Below are 20,836 nucleotides of genomic sequence, written 5' to 3' on the forward strand. Positions count from 1 at the left end.
TCGTACGCTGATAACTCCCCAAGGACCACCAACTCCCTCAGGAGCAAACCGTCGCCGTTTTCTCTCGTCCTGTAGATCAGATCTCCGTAGTTTCCGCCGCGGTCCGGAGGGACGTAGCGTGCGGTGTCCTTCAGTGTCTCGTTTCCGGAGACCCGGATTCTGACTCCGGAGGTATGCTCGCCGTCGGCGGCAAATACCAGACAGGTGAGCAGTAAAACGCCGATCAAAGACATGACTGTGGCTCGGCGAGGCATGCAGGGTATTTGTATGGCGCTTTATCTGGGACGCAGCGGGGATTATGAATGTCTAATTCGGACGAGTAAACATGGACAAGAACAATGCCGGGGATTTTTATGAGCAAATTCGGGGAATAATGCGCGAGGGCTTACGGAAGGATTAACAAAGGACGGCGCAAGCGATAAAAAGGGTGTCAATTGGATGGAATGCGGCGATTTGCAATGATAAGGTGCTAACTAGGGCGTGTCAACACGGATTTGATTAAGCAAATTTATTTTGGAGAAAAGTGGATCGGAATGTGGGGCGACAGCTGGCTGATAAGCCGATTGGGAAATAATGCGTACAACCAGCGGCAACCAAACACCGGGTGGCGAGAAAAACGAACGCTGTGAGATAACAATTTTAGTTTATGTTTTCTATGAGGCAATAGACTGAAAATTATTTAAAAAAATACTAAAACGGCAAAAACATTAGTTAAGTTATAATATTTTATATTTGGAACTGTTTTTTAAAGTATTACGTTTTATGTTTTACATTTTTTGACATGTTCAGCGCCATTCCATTCTATTTTGTTCTATTCCTATTTTCTATTCTATTCTCTATTTTATTCTCTATTCTATTCTCTATTTTATTCTCTATTCTATTCTCTATTTTATTCTCTATTCTATTTTCTATTCTATTCTCTATTCTATTCTCTATTCTATTCTCTATTCTATTCTCTATTCTATTCTTTATTCTATTCTCTATTCTATTCTCTATTCTATTCTCTATTCTATTTTCTATTCTATTCTCTATTCTATTCTCTATTCTATTCTCTATTCTATTCTCTATTCTATTCTCTATTCTATTCTCTATTCTATTCTCTATTCTATTCTCTATTCTATTCTCTATTCTATTCTCTATTCTATTCTCTATTCTATTCTCTATTCTATTCTTTATTTTATTCTCTATTCTATTCTCTATTTTATTCTTTATTTTATTGCCTATTCCTAATTTTATTCGCTATTCTATTTTTTATTCAATTCTCTATTCTATTCTCTATTTTATTTTTTTTCCAAATCTGAAGAAATAAGTCGGAGAATAAAAACTCGAACTTTGAACTTTGAAAGAAAGTTATTACCGAAGCAAAAACTAATTTTATGAAGAATAATATGTTGAATAGTAAAATTGAATTAATTGTTTTTTAATTGTTTTGTAAGAACTTATTGACCTTCTCTACCTATAATAGCAGTCTGCTCTCTATTATTCTGCAAGCATTATTATGTGATAATTATTTTAAACTTTTGACTTTTGATTTATTACAAATATTATATTTTACAATTTTTAATGTTAAATGAAGTGCTTTGTTTTTTAATTCTCTAACTACTTTTGCGAAACAAGCAGGGTAATAGTGATTTCCTCAGTGGTCTCATTTGTTCAAAAATGAAATTTTTGGATTAATGAAAGTCGATTTTGAGTTAATTACAATTTAATAACTTTTATTAAATGTCAAAAAAACTAGCATAAAATTATTACAAGTATATCAAGCTTGGTGCAAAAAATATTTCAGGAAAACATGAATAGAAAAGACAATATTTTCGTTGAAAACTTGGTTAATTAGAATTTTTTTTTGGTTCTTTAGCACAATTTCTGTCTAGTTAATTGAATTGAACACAAATTACGATCTGTTGACCTGAACTGGAGTAAACCTGTATGCAATATTTAAATAGTGAGTATTATTATTATTATTGTTATTATTATTATTATTATTATTATTATTATTATTATTATTATTATTATTATTAGTATTATTATTTTATAAACCATTATAACTGTGTGTTTTTATAATGCTACGATTATAATTATATAATGGTTTCCTAGGAAATAATTCCCAGTTTTAGCACATCTACAAATTGTGATTTTTTTGATAAGTTTATTTTTTTAATTACAAAAAACTAAGTTTGTGTTAATTAACTAACTTCTGAATTTTCGCGATTTCTGAATAGAAGTTAGAGGTCTTCTGTAAATACAGATCCAGTTTAAGCAAGCCGCCAAAAGCTCCAATTATGCTAGAAAATCTATTTTCTTGAAACTCTTCTCAACACTTTCAAGACATTTCTGCCTTCTTCTGGCATATCTCTAATTCAGACGTCATTGAGTTAAGTGTCATTAATTAAACTAATTATTGCAAATGTTACTCACTTCATTTACTTCAACAACTGATATCTTAGATTTAAGTTGTTTATTTGTCAAAAATCGGTCAAAATCTGTAAGAGCGTTCTAAGGGCTTACGCCGGACTGGTGTTTTTTCAACCACTCTAATTGTTTACGAAGCATTTTGTATTAACGATAAAAAATCAATCGGAGAAGACAAACGTCTTTTAATAAAATCGTCTAATGTGAAAACTTCTGTGATTGCAGTCACTATTGGCAAAGACCAACTTTAAAGCGGAACCGATTGACCCAATTCGCTAAGTTTTAATTTCAGTGTTCGGACCATTTGCCCGGAAACACCCTTTTAGTACAGCGTGTAACTTAAAAATCAAATAAGCCACAGTACGTGCTCAAACGCTCTGAATGAATTTCCATTAAAAATAAATATTTATTCCATTTATTGTAATTAACAGTTTCAGTTTTCGCAGCGTTTAAAAGCTTTGAAAAAACAGCTTTCAAATGGAAAAATTGGATTTAACTAAATTGAAAATGGTGTATAGATAAGTAAAACCGGCTAGTGTTTAAAATTTCTTGTTTATTTGTTAATAATAATGTCAGGTTGGGCAGATTATGTTGCGTCAGGTGTGGCGTTCCCACAAATATTTGTGGACTGAATTGTCTGTTTCCTGCAGGATGCTGTGGTGGCTGTTGCTGGGGCTGTGTTCCACCAGCGGCGTCGCCCTCTGCCCGTCCATGTGCCAGTGCGGCGTGACGTCCAAGGGCCGGCGGAAGGTGCAGTGCGTCGAGGGCGGCATGACGGAGGCCATCCCCACGCACGAGATGGACGCCGGCACCGAGGTGCTGGAGATCTCGGCGCCGGCCGGCGACTGGAACGCGCTGAGCATCTCGCCGACGTTCCAGCGCTTCAAGCGCCTGGAGGAGGTGCACATCCGGCGCTCCGGCCTCACCCAGGTCGGCATGCACCCCTTCTGGGGCGTGCCCTCGCTCAAACTGCTCGATCTGACGGTGAATAATATCAGTGGTGTGGCCGATCATAACTTCCGCGGCTTGGTGAATCTAGTGGAGTTGAATTTGGACGATAACAGAATAACAAGTTTGCAAAGCGGGGTTTTTAAGCATTTGACCGAGCTAAGGATATTGACTCTGCAGAGGAATTTGCTCGACGAATTAGTGCCTCGGCTGTTTTTAAAACTCGGAAAACTTCACATGCTCAAACTTAGCGGGAATAAATTCGATGAACTTAATCCAGAAGTGTTCAAGGATATTCCAGTAAGTTGCCGACAAGGATCTTCTCTTCGCTCATGCGAGGATTATTATGTTTTCCCGGATTTTATTCGCGGGAAGGTTTATTGCAAAAGTCGGGTGTTTCGAGAGAAAGTACAAACCGACCCTCAAACAATAAAAAAATGTAAAAAAAAAGTTTTTAATGAAATGCACTAATAGCCAAAAGCAAAAGAAAATTAACACTCAGAATTTGTCGTTTTTTATTGTACTGTTATTCTAAGTAACAAAATTTAAATTAATCCCTAATTGAAATTATTGAATTAATTAATGAAATTATTTTGCAAAAGGCTGCCATATTTAGATAAGAACTAAATTTAAAGAAAAAAATTACATATTTGTTAGTCTTCAATATCATTGGCATCCTGTAAGCATTTTTGTATTTGCATTTCTTTTACTTCAAGTGAATTCTTTTTTTTTTTTTTTGAAATGAAGCTGAATTTGAAGCTTCAGAGTCCAGTTTCTCTTTGTCTGAGGTCAATTTTTGCGAAGTTTTCGAGTCCTTTTTTGTTGTCTTTTATAAGTCTGGAGAATTTTTTAAAAGTATTTTCTGTGGTTTTTAATTAGTTTTGAACTGTTTTTATGCATCTTTAAACCATAAATATTCAAAGCCACATTTATTTAAACTTAAGAATTTCTACTTTCTGCGTCGTTGTTGAAGCCTAGAAATTTTTTAGATAGTTTATTCTTGGTTTTCGTAACCGTTTTTTAAAGCTGGATATTTTAATATTTTTTAGGAAATTTGTTTCATTTGGAATTTTTTTCTTGTATTTTTGTTTTTTTATTTGTTTGGTATTTATGTAAAAGATAAATTGCTTGAAAACTGTTTCCAATTAGTGGTAACTTGCAGGTAGAAATACTACTTCACCTAAAATCTGTGGGTACTTGTATCTGAAGTGATATTAATTACCTAATTCAGTTCTCAACACTTAGGCATTACGTTAAATTAACATGTTTAAATTTAATGCCAAATATTCTCAATGTTTTATTCGAGGTTTCAACTTTTGAACCTTATTTTTAATTTTCTTTTAAGCCCATTTCGATTATTGGTACAAACTGTAATGTTAATTTTTTTGTTTTTTTAGGATAAAGTTTTATAAAATAAAATTTGGACAACAAATTACCATTTAACTATTAGTATGAAAATGTTATCTCAAACGCTAATAAAGTTCTTAACTCTATTAAAAGATGTGGGAAATTTCTTTAAAATATTCCAATATTAAAAACTTTGTTTGTTACTTCTTCGCTCTATATTAGAGTAGGGTTTCATTTTATGGCAACCTTTCTATAAAACATACATCAAGTGAACTAAGGCTGAACAGCAAAAATTTCTTAACGTTATAGAGTGGAATTTTTTTTACAATTTCGCTCACAGTTTAAGTTATTTGGGTTTACATTGTTGGAATTTAGAAAAATTTACTTTTTCATTTGTTTTGTGTTTAATGTTCTCAACAATTTTATTCATACTTCTGATATTCTTAGTTTACTAAATTTATTTTCTTCATTATTCTGTTCTGTTCGTAATTTTTTTTATATAAATACTTTAACATCGATGTTTTTCCTTTAATAATGTAATTTTTACTGCAATAGTATAGATTATTTTTACAAAATTATTCTGTGATTCGTTAAACGTTCTTTGAAAAATGTGGAATATTCCACTAAAGTAATTATTTTTTCGGTCTGTCTTGTGGAAATTTAGCAAAACTAACAAAGTGTGTCAAGTTCGATCTTGTATTTGGTCTCTATTTTGACGATTTTGTAAAATGAGTAATTTTTTTGCTCAAAAACAAGACAAAACTAACGAAAAAAGACAAAATAATGTTACCTTCAACCATTATTAGTGATTTGTTCTGGCGATTTTAGTGGAAAAAACGCAAGTAATGTCATTGAAACTTCAGCTCTAAACTACTTAATTTTTGAGCTAATTAACTAATTTTTCAGAATGTTTTATTGAAATTTAAATTTGTTTTGAAAATTAGGTGAAAATTATTTGATATACACCAAAAACACCACTACAATTTTTAATTCATTTTACGCGGAAATCAGTTTTTAATTAACTAAATAAAATGTTTTGGTTTTTGTTTTTGTGCGCTCGCACTTTTGTTAAAACCATGTTGTTTGAAATGAAAAAAATACAATCTTCAGAACTGCGATGTGAAAGGGAAGCAGAATTCCGCCTAATTTGGTTTAATTCGCTCATAAAAGGTAATAAACTGTTTACTCAGTGTGCGAGATTCATGCTGGTGGGCGATACATAATTCGGCAAATGAAAAAAAATCTCCATAATTGCAGAACTCTGTAAGTTAGCGAACCGCATTTGCGGAATAATCCGGAGTAGACGAAGCACTCCGTACAGATAGAGATCATCTGTTATTACAATTACGTTTAAAGTGTTGTGGGGAAATGGATGGCCGCCAGAATTTATAACTTGCATTAACTTAATAACTCCATATAACCAGGGCTTTAAGTAATAATTAGAAAGGTTCATTTACATGGGCGGAAGGGAAAGCCTATCCATCGCATTAATTTTTGAATTCCACGTGCCACATATTTAATTCACGCCGATGAATAAAACACGTCTTTTTAATGACTGGATGTTGGCGTCTTTTCGATTGGGACGGGCTAGGAAGTGAACAATCGCTCTTGAGAGAGTACATACGGGTTAATATTTAATAAGACAAAGGTTAATTCCGGGCCGCGGGCCAAACTTTATCTTTATTGCTTGTGGCTTTCGCAATTTAGGAAGTTGGAGAAATCGAAAAATTTACGAAAATATTAACGTGACTTACGAGCAATTTGGCGAGTTGGAAGTTTTTTCGTCGAGAAGCTCTGATTTATTCAACACTAAAGCGTTGCGCACTTTGTTCGTAATAAATTGCACAGAAGCGATTCAATTTATTTTATTAATGCCGGTTTTGTGTATTATATCTCCAATTTGCGGCTTTTAGCCAAGAGATTGGGGCGGAATGAGATAAAACGCTCCAAATTGAATCAGCCGCACTTTTTTCCAAAGGACAAGTGTGTCAAACGCCGTGTGTTCGAATGAATTCCGGCTTCAACCGATCAAAGAGGATCTACGCCACAATGGAAATATTGACCCTTTTCCATCAATTAAAACAAACTTTTTTCGAAAAATGTGTCACGTTGTTTGCGAGCGTTGAAACGCTTCACAAAGCGCGACATTAACTTCTTTGTGACGTCTAAGTTATTTCCCTTGTCGTTTTCTTAGTGATTGACATGTTCGCTCGATACGGAGCAAATTTTGCGACTCTGTGGCCGCTCCAACTTGTTTCAATCGATTGCGGTGGAACTTTAAATTAGTAATAAATTGTATCGGCGCCGCACAACTTGCAAATGCATTTTTACTACGTGTTTCGAATGTTCTACAACTGGGTTCAGTTTGCCAACAGCTCGTCATCGATGGATGCGCATTAAAAATAAATTGGACAGCTTTCAATCACAACAATAATGGCCCAACATTTGGGTTGCGTTGCTGGCGTTATGGCTTTATTGCTCGACAGTGCACAACAACAAAGTAATAAAAAACCATGTAACTGTTTTTAAGCAAAACTAGCAAAGTCAAAATTTTGTCTTTTAATTAATTTAATTTTTTGAAATAATTAAATTTGGCGGATTTTTACCAAACTGCCCTATTATGAATAGACTTGGGTGTTAAAGTGGGGTAGAAAAATACGCTGTTTTTACTATAACAGATTTTTCCTTTTGTATTTTTCCTTTAACACATGTCAACTTACTAAAGCCGCAGGTAAGTGAACATGATACCAAACAAATGTGAGAATTAGACAGGGGCTCTTCCTACAAAGACAAAACAGTCCGATTCAAAATTAATGTTATAATATTGGATATAATACATACTTTTGGCTGGGACTGCAGAAGCTACATAAAAAATGCAAGTCCAAACAATAACTGCCACCACAAAATTCACTGTTTTTTTGAAATACATTTTGTTAAAAATAATTTCTTTTCGTGTTCTTCAAGAACAAGTTTACTGTATTCAGACCTTTATTGGCCTTTAATAGTTATACCGAAGTTGTCGTTTAATGTTACTTTTATAGTAACCATTGTACTAGTTATAATTATAACAATGACCCAATTAGTGCTAAAAAATTGCACCGATAGGTTTATCTATAAAAGAAAAATGATAGTAATAATAATGATATACAGTAGAACTTCTGTAAGGCCTGTTGCCATAAAAAAAATCGAGCTACCTATTAAGATTGATTTCGAAAAATTTAAAGAGAGAAATTTGCTAATATCTTGTATTAAAAAAAAGTTTTTTTTCAGTTTAAATATTTTTTTTTTTTGGAATGAAATATTAAGTCATTTGTGGCTCCATAATTTTTTAATTCAAGAAGAAAGTTATTTTAGAGTTTACGTTTCTGTTCTAAGTTGTATCTTTTTTCTTATATTTACTTGATAATCACGTTGATTGAAAGGTATTTTACTACGTTGTTTTTTATTATTTCTGCTGAGTTTACATCATATATTTTACTTACCTATTTGAGCTTTTGGAGCTTTTTAGTGACCGTCTTTGGTAGATATTTTAACACAATTTTTTTAGTTAAATAACACACTATAATTTCTTGAATTTGCCTAAAATGCAAATATTTTATACAAATCAGTTGAAAAGTCGGCAAATTTAGCGAAAAAACTTTTTCTTGCATTTTTTTCAATTTGATTCTCTAGTTTTTTACTAAATTTTATCAAAAAAACACCAAACTAATGTACAGAAGACAATATTCTGGAATTTTTTAAGCGTATAAGTTGATTTTTCACTTCGAAAATTCTAAATAAAAAATGACGTTGACCAGCCAATCCGTTCGGCTTATAAAATTTTCGACTTAAAAAGGTTTCACTGTAGTAAGCATACCTTTTATCACGTAAAGATAGAAAAATTCAGGGAAATTAGCAATATTTTTTTACGGTTAGATAGTTTTTCTTCCTTTCACAAATACCTCGAAGAATACTTAAGGTCAAAGAGGAACACATTTTAGTGTGTTTTTAAGTCGTCAGATGGTGCGGAACTTATTTTTTATTATCTTTTTATTAATGGAAAACGAAAAAAAAGTTTTGATAATAAAATCGTAATTACATTTGCGTCAACGTAACACTTTTATATCCTTTGGCATATTTTTGAAAAAAAAAAAAAAATTTAAAACTTTTATAATAAAAAATATTTTAAGTGCGACGAATCTTTATTTTTTGCTAATCACAAATGTATTTTTTTTTAATTTGTTTACGAGAAAGTTATCAAAATACGAATTTTGTCATTTTTCTTTGTTCTGTCTCAATCACCTTTTTTTTTCTGTATCTCTATGCACTCGATTTTTGTTCTACAATTTCTTATAGTAAATATTATCATTATTATATAACTATTATTGCTTTTTTGGCTTAAACGGTGTTTTTTTGACTTCTTTGTACACCTTTTAAATTTTTAAAATCCTTAGTTTTGTCTCTAAACTTTTTAAGGCAATTTATTTGCTAGTGTACTAGTTTTTTCTTATAAGATGTTGTTAGTAGCCTAAGGGCACCAAATATTTTAGGCCGCCTCTGCCCTCGGGCTGTTTCTCTTAATTACGTCCCCAGCCACCAAATGGCCCCCATAACCAAAATATACAATTTCATCGGTAAGCCATATAAATTCGTTTCCCCATATATCGGCCAATAAATGTGATTTACCGCCGCAGCAATAACACACCGATTTTCCGGCAACTATTGATGAATTTACTGCTAGCTCGAGTCCCGTTCCTTACAGCCCCCTTTTTGCAGGAACTGCGTGTCCTGGAATGTCGCGAGTGCGGCCTGCGCCGCATCAACACCCAAATCTACCACTTGCTGCCTTATTTATCCCACCTGGATCTGGGCGACAACCAGATGCAGTTCATCGCCTCGGACGAGTTCCGCGACTTGAAGCGTCTCCACAGCCTGAAGCTGGACGGCAACCAGCTGCCGGTGGTGCTCGAGCACACCTTCGTGCGCCAGCAAGAACTCAAGTATCTGTGTTTGGCGCGCAATCGCTTGGCCAAAATCACCAACACGGCCTTCGTGAACCTCTCAAGCCTCGCCGACCTGGACATCGGCTACAACAAGCTCGACCGGCTGGAGATGCAGGCCCTCCAGCCCGTCGCCGACACCCTCGAGCGCCTCGTAATCAGCGGCAACGCGTTCGGTCCTAATGTGATACGCAACATTTTGAACACAGTTTACAACGTGCGCGAGCTCGGGGTGGCCCACATGAACCTGCGCCACATCCCGAAGGGTTTTTTCCCGGAGCGCGTCCGGAAATTGAACGTCTCGGCGAATAATCTGACCGAGCTCGAGTCCGGGAGCCTCCCCCGGCAGCTGCTCGAGCTCGACTTGAGTCACAACGACTTGCAGCGCCTCTCCGAGAGCCTCATTTTGAAGCTGGAGGATTTGCATGCAGTGTCTCTCGGCTCTAATCCCTGGTCGTGCCGAGTGTGCGATTTAAGCTCCATAATTTTCCGCCTAAACCGCACTAATCTCTTCCGGAACGTCACGTGTGCCGCGCCGAAGCCGCTCCAAGGGCGCGAGATCTCCGCGCTGCACCTGGAGGACCTGCCCGGGTGCAAGCCGCCGTCGCAGGACGCCGCCAAGACGGGGAGGCTGGGCCTGGTGGTGGGGTTCGCGAGTTTGGTCTCGTTTTCGCTGGTTTGTGTGACGTTCGCAGTGTGCTCGTGTATGAGAAGGCGGGCTAGGGACGCGGTCCAGGAGCAGAAGCGACTCGCGGAGCTGCAGGAGAACGCGCTGGATCGACCGATTGCGATTTTCGCCAAGGGCGAGATCAGCTTTAAGTTTCCGCTGGATTTGACCGAGAGGAAAGTGGAAGTCTCGACGATCGACGAGATCAAGAAAGATACACAGAGTTTGCCGAACGGAACGGGAATTTGAAGCTTGATGGGAGGGATGGGGTGTTGTCTGTGGGAACGCGGGGAAAACATATCGAGAGGTGCTCACATCGAGACCATATCAAACGGATATAGTGAATTATAGTGCCTGAGGGAGGGGCGGGGTAATGAGCCCGAAGGATTGTTGCAATCACTGATAAACGATACGGTTTGTACCAAATTTTTGGCACCCTGTAGAATGGCCCAAATAAAATTTAAATGCAGTTAGTACAGACCTTTTTCAGTTTTGCTATTTGATAAAAACAAAACTCTTGGATTTTGGATTAAAAAATTTGAAGCCAATTCAAAGTCAAATTTTTACCTATTTACCTATTTTTTTACCTATTAGCTTAAAATTTAGTCAAGTTATTTCAGCGATTTATTCGTTAAGTAGCCAACTGTTTGATTTTCTTTTGTTAATTTTTTCTGTTTAGCGAAAATTTTAGTAGGCTGAGTCGTGCTGCTTTAGAATTTAAAACTCAACATTTTGTTAAGTAATTACTGTAAAGACAGGATTTTAGCACTTTAAAATGCTACAAAAGAACCCTAAAAAGACAGTAAAGACATAAAATAGGACATTTTAATAGAAAAATAGGTCATAACATCACAGAAAAAATAGTTAAAAAAAACAATAGAACAATAGGACGAAAAAGGTTTAATTTGTCGTTTTAGAATTTAGAAAATATACTAACGTTTTAGAATTTAATTAATTTTTTGCGTTTTAAGATGCAAAAAAAAATTGTGTACGAACTCAATTTCTACGTTTGAAGTCCTGTCCACAAGTCATAAATAGAAACAAAAAAAACCTTTTTCTAAAGCTTGGTTTCTAGTCTCAGTGAAAAAGTTGAAATTAAACCCTGAGGTTAACCGCAACCTAAATTTTGTACATCCATTTTTTGTTAGAATTTTTCTTTATCTTCCTTATTTTCTTAAAATATCTACACATGATTTTAAAATTTTACAAATGATTTTTCGTACTACTGTCATTTCATGATTACGGACGGGACATAATTCTGCCAACTTTTATTTTTAAAATAGCTTATCTTTAAAAAAAATAGTAATAGTTAAACTAATATTAATCTAAACATCCATAAAGAACCAATGTGTTCAACTTCCCCAAAATTGTTATAAATAATTGATTACGGACGGGACACAAATGCGCTTAGTAAAAATTGAGTTTAAAATGAGTAAAATGATCTGTGAATACTTTCGAAAGAACAAAAATAAGTTGGAGGTGCTTAATTTTTTTTATGGTTGTATAACGAAAATGAAAAATAGTGAAATTACGGACAGGACACAAAAAATTATGTTATGTAAATATTTTATTATAATTCAAAAATTCTAACAAAAATAAGGTACTACTAAAAATTACGTATCAAAAAGAGAACACCATTTTTATAAAACAGAACAATTCAGTGATAAATATTTTGTCATAAGCTTTGGATCGTGTTTCAGTTATAGGCTTAACATTCGTCACTACTTTCAGTTTGAAAGCACGTAGTTCTTTAATATTATTAATAAATTATCATTTTCTTTGAACGTGTTTATTCCGAACTAATCTTTTTACTGAATGCAAAAGTTAAAAGAAGCAGAATTACTAATTAAAAAATTATATTATGGAGCGATATTAATAGATTTTTCATAGAAATAAATCACCAAAATTTATGCGAAAGTTGATAATTACTGTGGACTGTAATAGATGGCTGCTATTAAACCATCAATCGATACCCCTTGAAAGAGTAAACAATTTACATTACTGTGCTAACTGGCTAGAAAAAGAATTAATTAGCAGTGAAAACATTTGGTCGGAATTTTTTGTTTTTAAATCAATTCTACTGTCTTTTATTAACGCAAATTTACCAGACTTTTTAAATTCATTGTGGATACGGACAGAACGGTGTAATTACTGTTGTTCTTGTATCTAACAAGCTCAGTTATTTTGTATTATTGTGTTTCTCAAGTTTCTCAACCACATAATTAAATGTAGAAAAAAGGTCTTTTACAAGACGAACAATTTTTTTACGATTAATTTAAATCATAACAGATCTTGAAACTGAAAAATTTTGTATGGGCCATCCTGTGTATATTTTTAATTTTTTAGTGTCCAAATTGGATAAACATAAACCCGGCCGTCGTAGACGTGCCCTGAATCCTCTCATTGTGCAATTTTCAGCAATATTACCTGAAAAACCCGCAGTCCTGCTTTTATTTACCTGAAAAAAATTTAAATCCTCGTCGTAAAATAAAAGTAGCGTTCCTCTACGCAACTTATTGCATTAAATAGTAAAATTTGGGCACGTATTTTGGTAAATTCCCCTTTTACGTGCAATAAACCCGGACTTTGGGCGCCGCCCCTCCCCTATATTTTTGCATAATCGCAAAGTACCTACTTGTAAATAAAAAATATCAATGTTCTCCAACTGTGTTACAAAGTCGCTTATGTACGAACTCGCATTTGTATCCACGCACAAACCAGTGTGAGACGGCCGGATTTACGCCACTTTATTATCCGGGCGCGCTCCGGTTAGCGAAAGCCGATAAGAAGTCTAATCAAGATACCTGCGTTATAAAGAGACTCGTGTTTTTGCTCTCGCGAACGTTTTCATTCACAAAAACGAATTTGCCTTTCTTAGATTTGATCCGCGAGTTTAAAGAAGCCGCACAACATGGCGACAACAACTGTCAATATTTGCCGACTCCGGGGTTGTGTTACGAAAAAGGTCCGGGTGATGGGCTTGACGGAACGTCGATGGTAAAAGTAACGAGACTTGTAAACATTATTCCGGGTTGGGGTCGCTGAGAGCACTCCAATTCGTTAAAGGCAAATGCCAATCAAACCATTAGTTTGAAATAATCCAAGACTTTTGTCGCAACAAATCAAATAAAAAAATCAATTCCTTGATTAAATCAGACGGTTATTGGCGCTGGCCTGAAAAGGCCCGAATAAAGTGCAAAAACGAAGCTGCGATCAACTCACAACTTCCAGATTGATATAAGTGACAGGCCGGACGTGTCTGAATCAATCTGAGACGTGACTTTGCTACGGCGCTGCTGATTTCTAATACATTTATTGAAATATTGATTAGCAGGCACGTCTGACTCAAACTAAAATAAATCAAAATTTTTGGAACATTTTTACTGAAATTAGTCCGAATTAGTTTAATCTACGACATGGAGTGATGTTTCCGGCGGCGTTTGATGTTTTTGTTTTAAGGCCACAGTTTGAAAGTCCTAAATACCTTTATAGGCGATAAAAATTCAATGTCCTGAATTCGAAAGAAAAATAAAAACGAGTGCAGGGGCGCTCTCCAGATGGATAGCATTTTATTTATCTTTTATTGTCAATAAACACAGCGGTGTTTTACGTCCAGCGTGCAATTTAAGTGTATAAATAATTAAAGCCCGAACTTCCGGCATTAAAATATCGCAATGCATTAAATTTCGCGTAATGACCTTTGATGTGGCGTAAATCACGTCCAATCACACATGAAATGATTTCGAATTGGACGCATTCGTACATGGTTTATAATTTAATAAACAGAATAAATAGAGTATTTATAAATTTGTTGCTCTCGATTTGTTTAAACGGGACCATTATTTGTTTGTATTCGATGTTGGTTGTAAAATCGTTTTCTATAGTCATTTGTAAGATAAGTTGTACAGTCGAGCCGAAATAAACTGTTACTATGACTCGCACTTTATCATCCCCTAATTACCGGAAAAATCGCCATAATTCACCTGAAATCCGCGCAATTAACGTAATGCAAAGCAGCGATGGAGAATAATTGAAACAATCGCGATTTTTGCGCCGAGGGAATATAAATGATATTTCCGGCCCGGAACTTCTTAGATACGACCGGAGCGGAAAGTTTCGTGTCCGGAAAAGGGTTTGCAGCCGTTAAACATTGGTGACAATTTCATTAGGGGCGTTCAAGCCAGAAGACCACGGACTATGCATACTAATCGGGCCCCGGCCAGGATCAGCTTTATTAGAACTTATAATTATTATTGTCACAGACGGTGCGAGCCCGAAAATATTGAGAGGATGGGGCGAAATGGCCCACGAGAGCAAGGATTCTAGGATATTTAGGCCGATTTTGGTTTTATATAGATGTGGCCCAAATTTAATTAGAACAGAAATGTGCTGATGAAAAAGTAGGCAATATTGAGCCGAATTAGCAAAGAGTTCTCGAATAAAAATTATTTTTAAGCAAAAGCATAATTAAGGTAAGTACAAAAATGTAAAACACAAATTAAAACCTTATATTCTTCAAATAATGCGGTAAAAGTTGGGAAAATCGTAAAATTTTTGGTCACCAGAAACGACAACTGTTATTAAGATGATCGTGCTTATCACTAATGGCCCTCTATTTTTTTTGTAATTTTGCAAATTTGATTAGAACCAGCTTTATTAATTAAAAATAACAACATTTATCAACATTTTACTAAGATATTTGAAGTTAAAACTACTAAGAACAATGAATACCATCACATTTTAAAAGCATTGTCTCAATTTGGGGAATATCCTGTGTGACATAAATTTACAGATTTTTATATACATTTTCATCCTCTACTTAGTCCCATTCCGATCAAAATTCCAAAAATTTTATAAATATCAATTTACACGAATACAATTTTTTTTTTCAATCCTCATGAGGATAGAATTTCAAAAAATCTTAAAACATATATTACATTTTTTCAAGCCGAAAGCCCAAATTTAATTTTAACATTTAGAACTTTCGAGAAAACTGAAACACGCCTTTCTTAGTCATTTTTAACTGAAAACTTAAATCTCGATTTTCATAAAGATAACTACAAAAAAACGGATTTTTATATTTAACCCTTTCTGAGTAAAAAATTCCCTAAAATCATTAAACACGTGTTTCTTCATTGTCATGGATATATTCAAAAAAGACAGATTTTTATACATAATGAAGGTGGAATTTCAAAAAATCGTCAAACACGTTTTTTTTTATTTTTACCGAAACTCCAAAAAACAATTTTTATAAATACAAGTTTAAAAATATCAGAATTTTTTATTTAATTTTCTTAGAGATGGAATTTCCAAATTCTAAAAAAACGTTTTTCACCTTTAAAACAAATCCCATGAATATAATTTTAGATATACAAATTTTTATTTAAAAGTTAACACCTCAGTTAACCTCCTTCAGGAAACACGTGTTTCTTCATAAAGGCAAAACGCCAGTTTTCATGGATATAACTTTAATATTTCTTTAATAACGACAAATTTTTAGTCAAACTTTAACACACTCTTTATTAGTGATTAATTTTCGAAAATGCCTTCTTTGTGGATCTCTACACCCTCTGAAAGAACGTATCTTCCAAATTTAATGTTTCTAGGTTCAGTGGTTTAGGCTGTGCGTTGTCTGTCAGTCAATCAGTCACGGAACCGTTTTATAATGTAGAGATAAAAGAGATAAATATGTAAATAAAATTGGAATGAGTCTGCTTGTTGTTTTTTTCCTCCTTTCTCTTCTTGTGCTTTTAAAGAATTGGTATTTTTAAAAGCAAACTTAACTATTTTTAATTTATGATTTTTTGTTTCAATATTTAGTTGTTAACAAAGATTAAGAGCTAATCCTGAAATTTGCATCGCAAAGTAGTAAACAATATAAGTTCATTATTGGCTCAAAGTTTGTATGCGAGTTAATGAACTTTATGAAATTTCATTTTACACTTTTGCAGATTCTTGAAGCTTGAATAAATTTAGAACAGTGCTTGAAAAGCTGGTGATGCTTTATTTTCCCGACTTTCCTCCAATTTGCAATCAGTAAGGTGCATCTTGTCCTTTAATAAGTAGAATGAAATGCGTTCCTCCCTGGTTTATTTTTTTACTTCAAGCCGTGAAAGAGCCGGGAGATCAAAGCCCGAGTTTGCAATTTTGTCGCATCAACAATACTAATAAAACCCCTTCAGAAAACGAGAGCACCTTGTTGGAGATGATCCATATCTCAGAAATTTATTTAAGAGAGAATCTCTCGTTAAACCGAACAAAATTCGAAAAAGCCTTTTCATCTGGCGCAATTCCCTCGCGTCGCTCCTGCATCTATAAATAAACTACTAGCGAATGCATCTAAACGCGTAATGGCACAATTCACAAAGTCCCCTTTCGCCCCCTGAGCTGGTGACATCGCGCGGATGCAATCTCGCCAAGCCATAACATGTACCGAACTTATCTCCGGATAAATCTCTGTACAAGCACGACTCGATAATAAAAAGACGAACGCCGCAGTTTTATTTTTCGCCTCATCATAACACGAGTTGTAAGAATGTTGCAACGAATTTTAATCCGGGCCCCGACCCTAATAAAAATCCGGAACAGACGTCGTTGGACGCGATTTATTAATTGCCATCGAGCCAAGAAGGGACAATATCCACGATTTAAAACAGGGCATAAATCGCCGGCTTTGTTTCATGAAAAGAAATTTCTGCTTGACGCAATTATCTCGCTTTATTTTCCAACAAATTGGACGGTTTTAAAATTACGCGAGGGTCCGGGCCACTTTAATTGAGTCGTAATTACCAGAAATAAAGCCCTGATTAAATATAACAAATATACTAAACCATTAAAACAAAAAATTGCCTCCCATAAATAATCTTTTAAAAATATTCACCGATACTCATTACGACTAAAACAAAAATGTGTTTTTTGGAAAAAAATTTAATCCGCGGTTAAAATAATTGCACTTACGGAGTATACTCTGTATTATAAATTCTGTCTTAAACAATCACCAAAAGTCTGTCTAACTACGAGCTACAAGTGTGTTCTTTTCCCGAAAAAGAAAAAAAATCTCCACCTGATGTACCTACCTTTATTTTTACTTTAACGTGTTCCTCACAAGAGAGAGCGTTTGAAACTCATTTTTTAAGAAAAATAATACACAAAACCATTTTTTTACAATTGGATGATATTCCTAGGTTCTCTTATTACCTCACAGAGCATTTCTTATCTTGATTTAAATATTTGTAACGGGGTAAACAGAGTAATAATCTTAATGTTTTTATGGAAAAACTTAGAGTTTAAATGGCGTGAAAAAAATATAGTATTACAAGTAAGTCATATACAAGACCTATAAAAAATATTATCAAAAAACATAGTACCATTTTTTAATGAAAAAATAAAATGGCTAAAAATTGAGATTTTTTTAAATTTATTTTTAAATGACACTAACATTTTTTTTCAAATTTATTTATATTGTTGCTAAGGTCCTCAGGAAATCACCGTATTTTTTTCAAGCAATTTGAACTTACAGTTTTTTTAATAGAACAACAAATTGAATCGACCTGTGAGGTAGTGACTGAATTTAGAAACAACATACAATTGTAAAAAAGCATTTTCTTTATTACTTTTCTTAAAAATCCAATTTAAAATTTTGCGTTTACGCGCTTGCTTGAACGGACGTTCTGAGTATAGTTCAACCTTAGGACGTATTAAAGATTGAAGGTGGAGTATGGTGTTGTGAACTTTTAAACTTTACTCGTAGCGTTTTGAAAAGTATTTTGTTGTCCAAAAATAATTTAAATCAAAATAATTATTATTGCTAAAATTTCATTGCTCAAAATTGCTTAACCATACAACAATGGCAAAAGTGCAAGCGACTTTTTTTTGGTTACTATTGTATTATTTCTGTACGCTTTTGTGTAAGTGTAAAGTTTCGATCTTTATCTTGGGCCATAAGCGGACGCGCGACAAATGTGCAATTAAAACCTGGCGATCGATCGGCGATTAGTTCTTCTGTCGCATTAATTTAATTCGAAATTCGCGTGCCCAAAGCTCGTCGTCCATTTTTCATTCTCCTCCCCATCATTATAATAATCTCTGACAATGATCGGATGTTATCGAAACATTGCGTATTGTCCCATTTGATTAAATCCGGAGTTGGTTTGAAATCCAAATCTAAAACCGACCGAATCGTTTTCCAGTCCCACAATTACAAGAAACATTTGTGGGATCCTCGAGTTGGGCGCAAGAGATAACGACCGACCGTACCATGCATGAGAACTTAATAACATCGAAAGAAAATTGAATCTTGATTTATGACTGTATTGATTCTATTAAACTAATGCAGAACACGGAACGAGCAGCATTTGCGCCGCGTTATTTATGTCCACACCCGCAACACAGATGCAAACGTGTCTTTGAGCGTCGCTAATTAATTTCGGTGTGTGTCAAATAGGGGTCACCAAACAATTCTCAAATTGCATTGGGCGCATCCGCTCCAGGAGGCCTAAAGCGCGCTAATGTTGATTCAGGCAGGCAAACAGAGATAAGCCCGAATAAATCAAAATTAATTTCGAAAACGGGTTTTTCGCAGCCCAATCCGTTTCATTTCGCGTAACCGTATTGAGCTCTCCGGAGTGCAGTCGCGAAATCCTGGATACATCTAAATTCGGCCATACATCATCCGCAAGGAAACAGCGCGTATTCGAAAATTTGATTTAGGTCCCGCTGCAAATGCACGAGCGAAACAAGATGGTCTCGCGAAAGCCAATAGAAAATTGAAAAAGAGGAGGAAATAATAACTCGGCAAACGTACTAATCGAAGACGGGCCCACTCGCGAAAAATTGCGAGCTTTTATCGGGCTTTGCCATGCCGACGTGTCCCTGAATTTTATCAGTATCGATTGTCTTCGCCTCTGACAACACAACAAATGCAGCGGCTTTTATCTTGAGCGCCAGATGATGCAGGGGCATAAATAAGCCGCCCGAGATCTCTATCGCTCGAAGAAAATTAACAATATTGCTCGAATAAATAAAACGCGTTCGCATTCTTGCATAGAGTAGTCAAGAGCGGCATAATTGCGTTTGCGTTCATTCCAGTGTTTCCTAAACATCCCCGAAAAGCACTTCCATTTCAACTTTAATTGAAAGCAGGTGGATCCCTTTTGTTATTTCAGTTCAAGTCAAACGTTTATTTAAAGCCTCTCGGCTACCAAAAATTTTACAACTCTCCAAGTTGCGGCTGTTGATTAGCTTTAGTCGGAGGTTGCGCTTGGCAGAAATACAATAACACCCAAAAGGAAGCTAGAAATTGTAAAGAATCGCACGGAACTGACGCTTTTACACTAGTTTAATTAGAGAAGTTTGCAATATTTAATTAAATTTGTTGACGTCTGACGTTGTTATCCCCCAGACGAGCTTACTAAATTTCAAGATAAACCAACTTATTGTGGCAATAAGTGGCCAAAAACACTGAGGTGTCTTAATTTGCACACGTGCACGGATGCACCATTAAAAATTACACAGTCGAAGGCTAATTAACCCAATTACGTCCCTGTGCAGGTGTGTACGACATCCGCCTTTATCGCACGTCCGGGAAATCCCGAATATGCAAGCAGATCGGATCATTCCCTCACTCAGTAGTTTTGCACAAAACAGAGCAAATGTTGTAACAAGTATGAGTTTTTGATACGATTGTTAGTACTGCAGGTCAAATTGACGCAATGCTTTGTTTATAAGTAATAATATTCTCGCTTAACTCCAACTTTTTGGAACCAACACAGTACCAACTTTTTCCCTGTAATAATACTGAGCACATACCTACTTAAAAAACCCACTTGTTTTGAGTAATTTCTGAAAATGTTACTTTCCTGGACCAAAATTTGCTTATTTGCTATTAATTTTAAGAAAAAAAATATTTTCAAAAATTAAAAAAAATTAACGTAGTTTAAAAAATATGTCCAGTAACTTGTTTATAGTACTAGTAGTACGATTACATTATTAAACAAATGACATAGTTTACAAAAAAATCTCTTTTATCCAGAGATACAGGCTGTTCCATATCTGGTGGCGAACTGACAGTGACATAAAAGACTTTTGAAATATACCCACTTGGTTAAGATAATGAAGAACATTGGCGTGCATTTTTTCTCTAAAATTTACTTAGTTGTGATTTTAACAGTAATGAGTTTTGAGGACGAAGTACATAGACATATTACTATTATTATTAATAATTTGTTCATTATTTTTCATCTTAAGTATTTTATTATAATTTTTTAAAGACAAACAGTGTAATATATCCCATTTCAGTTTCGAAATTTTTTTGGTGTCTAGATTGACATTTATTATTTCTATAATCAACTAATTGTTAAACATTTTATTTGCTTTAAAATGTTGTCAAATAAATGTAAATTAAGCCCAAACACTTTTTTGTTTGTGGTAAAATTGTCCTAATAAAACCTGGAAAACTTAAGCGAAGAAATGGTAAACGTTTCCA

The 20,836-nt window shown here is 34.7% G+C and overlaps 1 protein-coding gene across 1 annotated transcript in view; it reads left to right on the plus strand.

The window, feature by feature from the left end:
* Positions 1–14,288, plus strand: part of LOC657495 (protein artichoke) — a 48,290-nt gene extending 34,002 nt beyond the window's left edge. Inside the window, exons 2-3 of the mRNA XM_015980557.2 lie at positions 3,063–3,660; positions 9,463–14,288. Coding sequence (XP_015836043.1) covers positions 3,064–3,660; positions 9,463–10,602 — 1,737 coding nt within the window. The 5' untranslated portion in view covers position 3,063 and the 3' untranslated portion in view covers positions 10,603–14,288. The remainder of the gene's footprint in view (positions 1–3,062; positions 3,661–9,462) is intronic.
* The last annotated feature ends 6,548 nt before the right edge of the window (positions 14,289–20,836 follow it).

Source organism: Tribolium castaneum, chromosome 5 (assembly GCF_031307605.1).
Source record: "Tribolium castaneum strain GA2 chromosome 5, icTriCast1.1, whole genome shotgun sequence".
Taxonomy (NCBI): Eukaryota; Metazoa; Arthropoda; class Insecta; order Coleoptera; family Tenebrionidae; genus Tribolium; species Tribolium castaneum.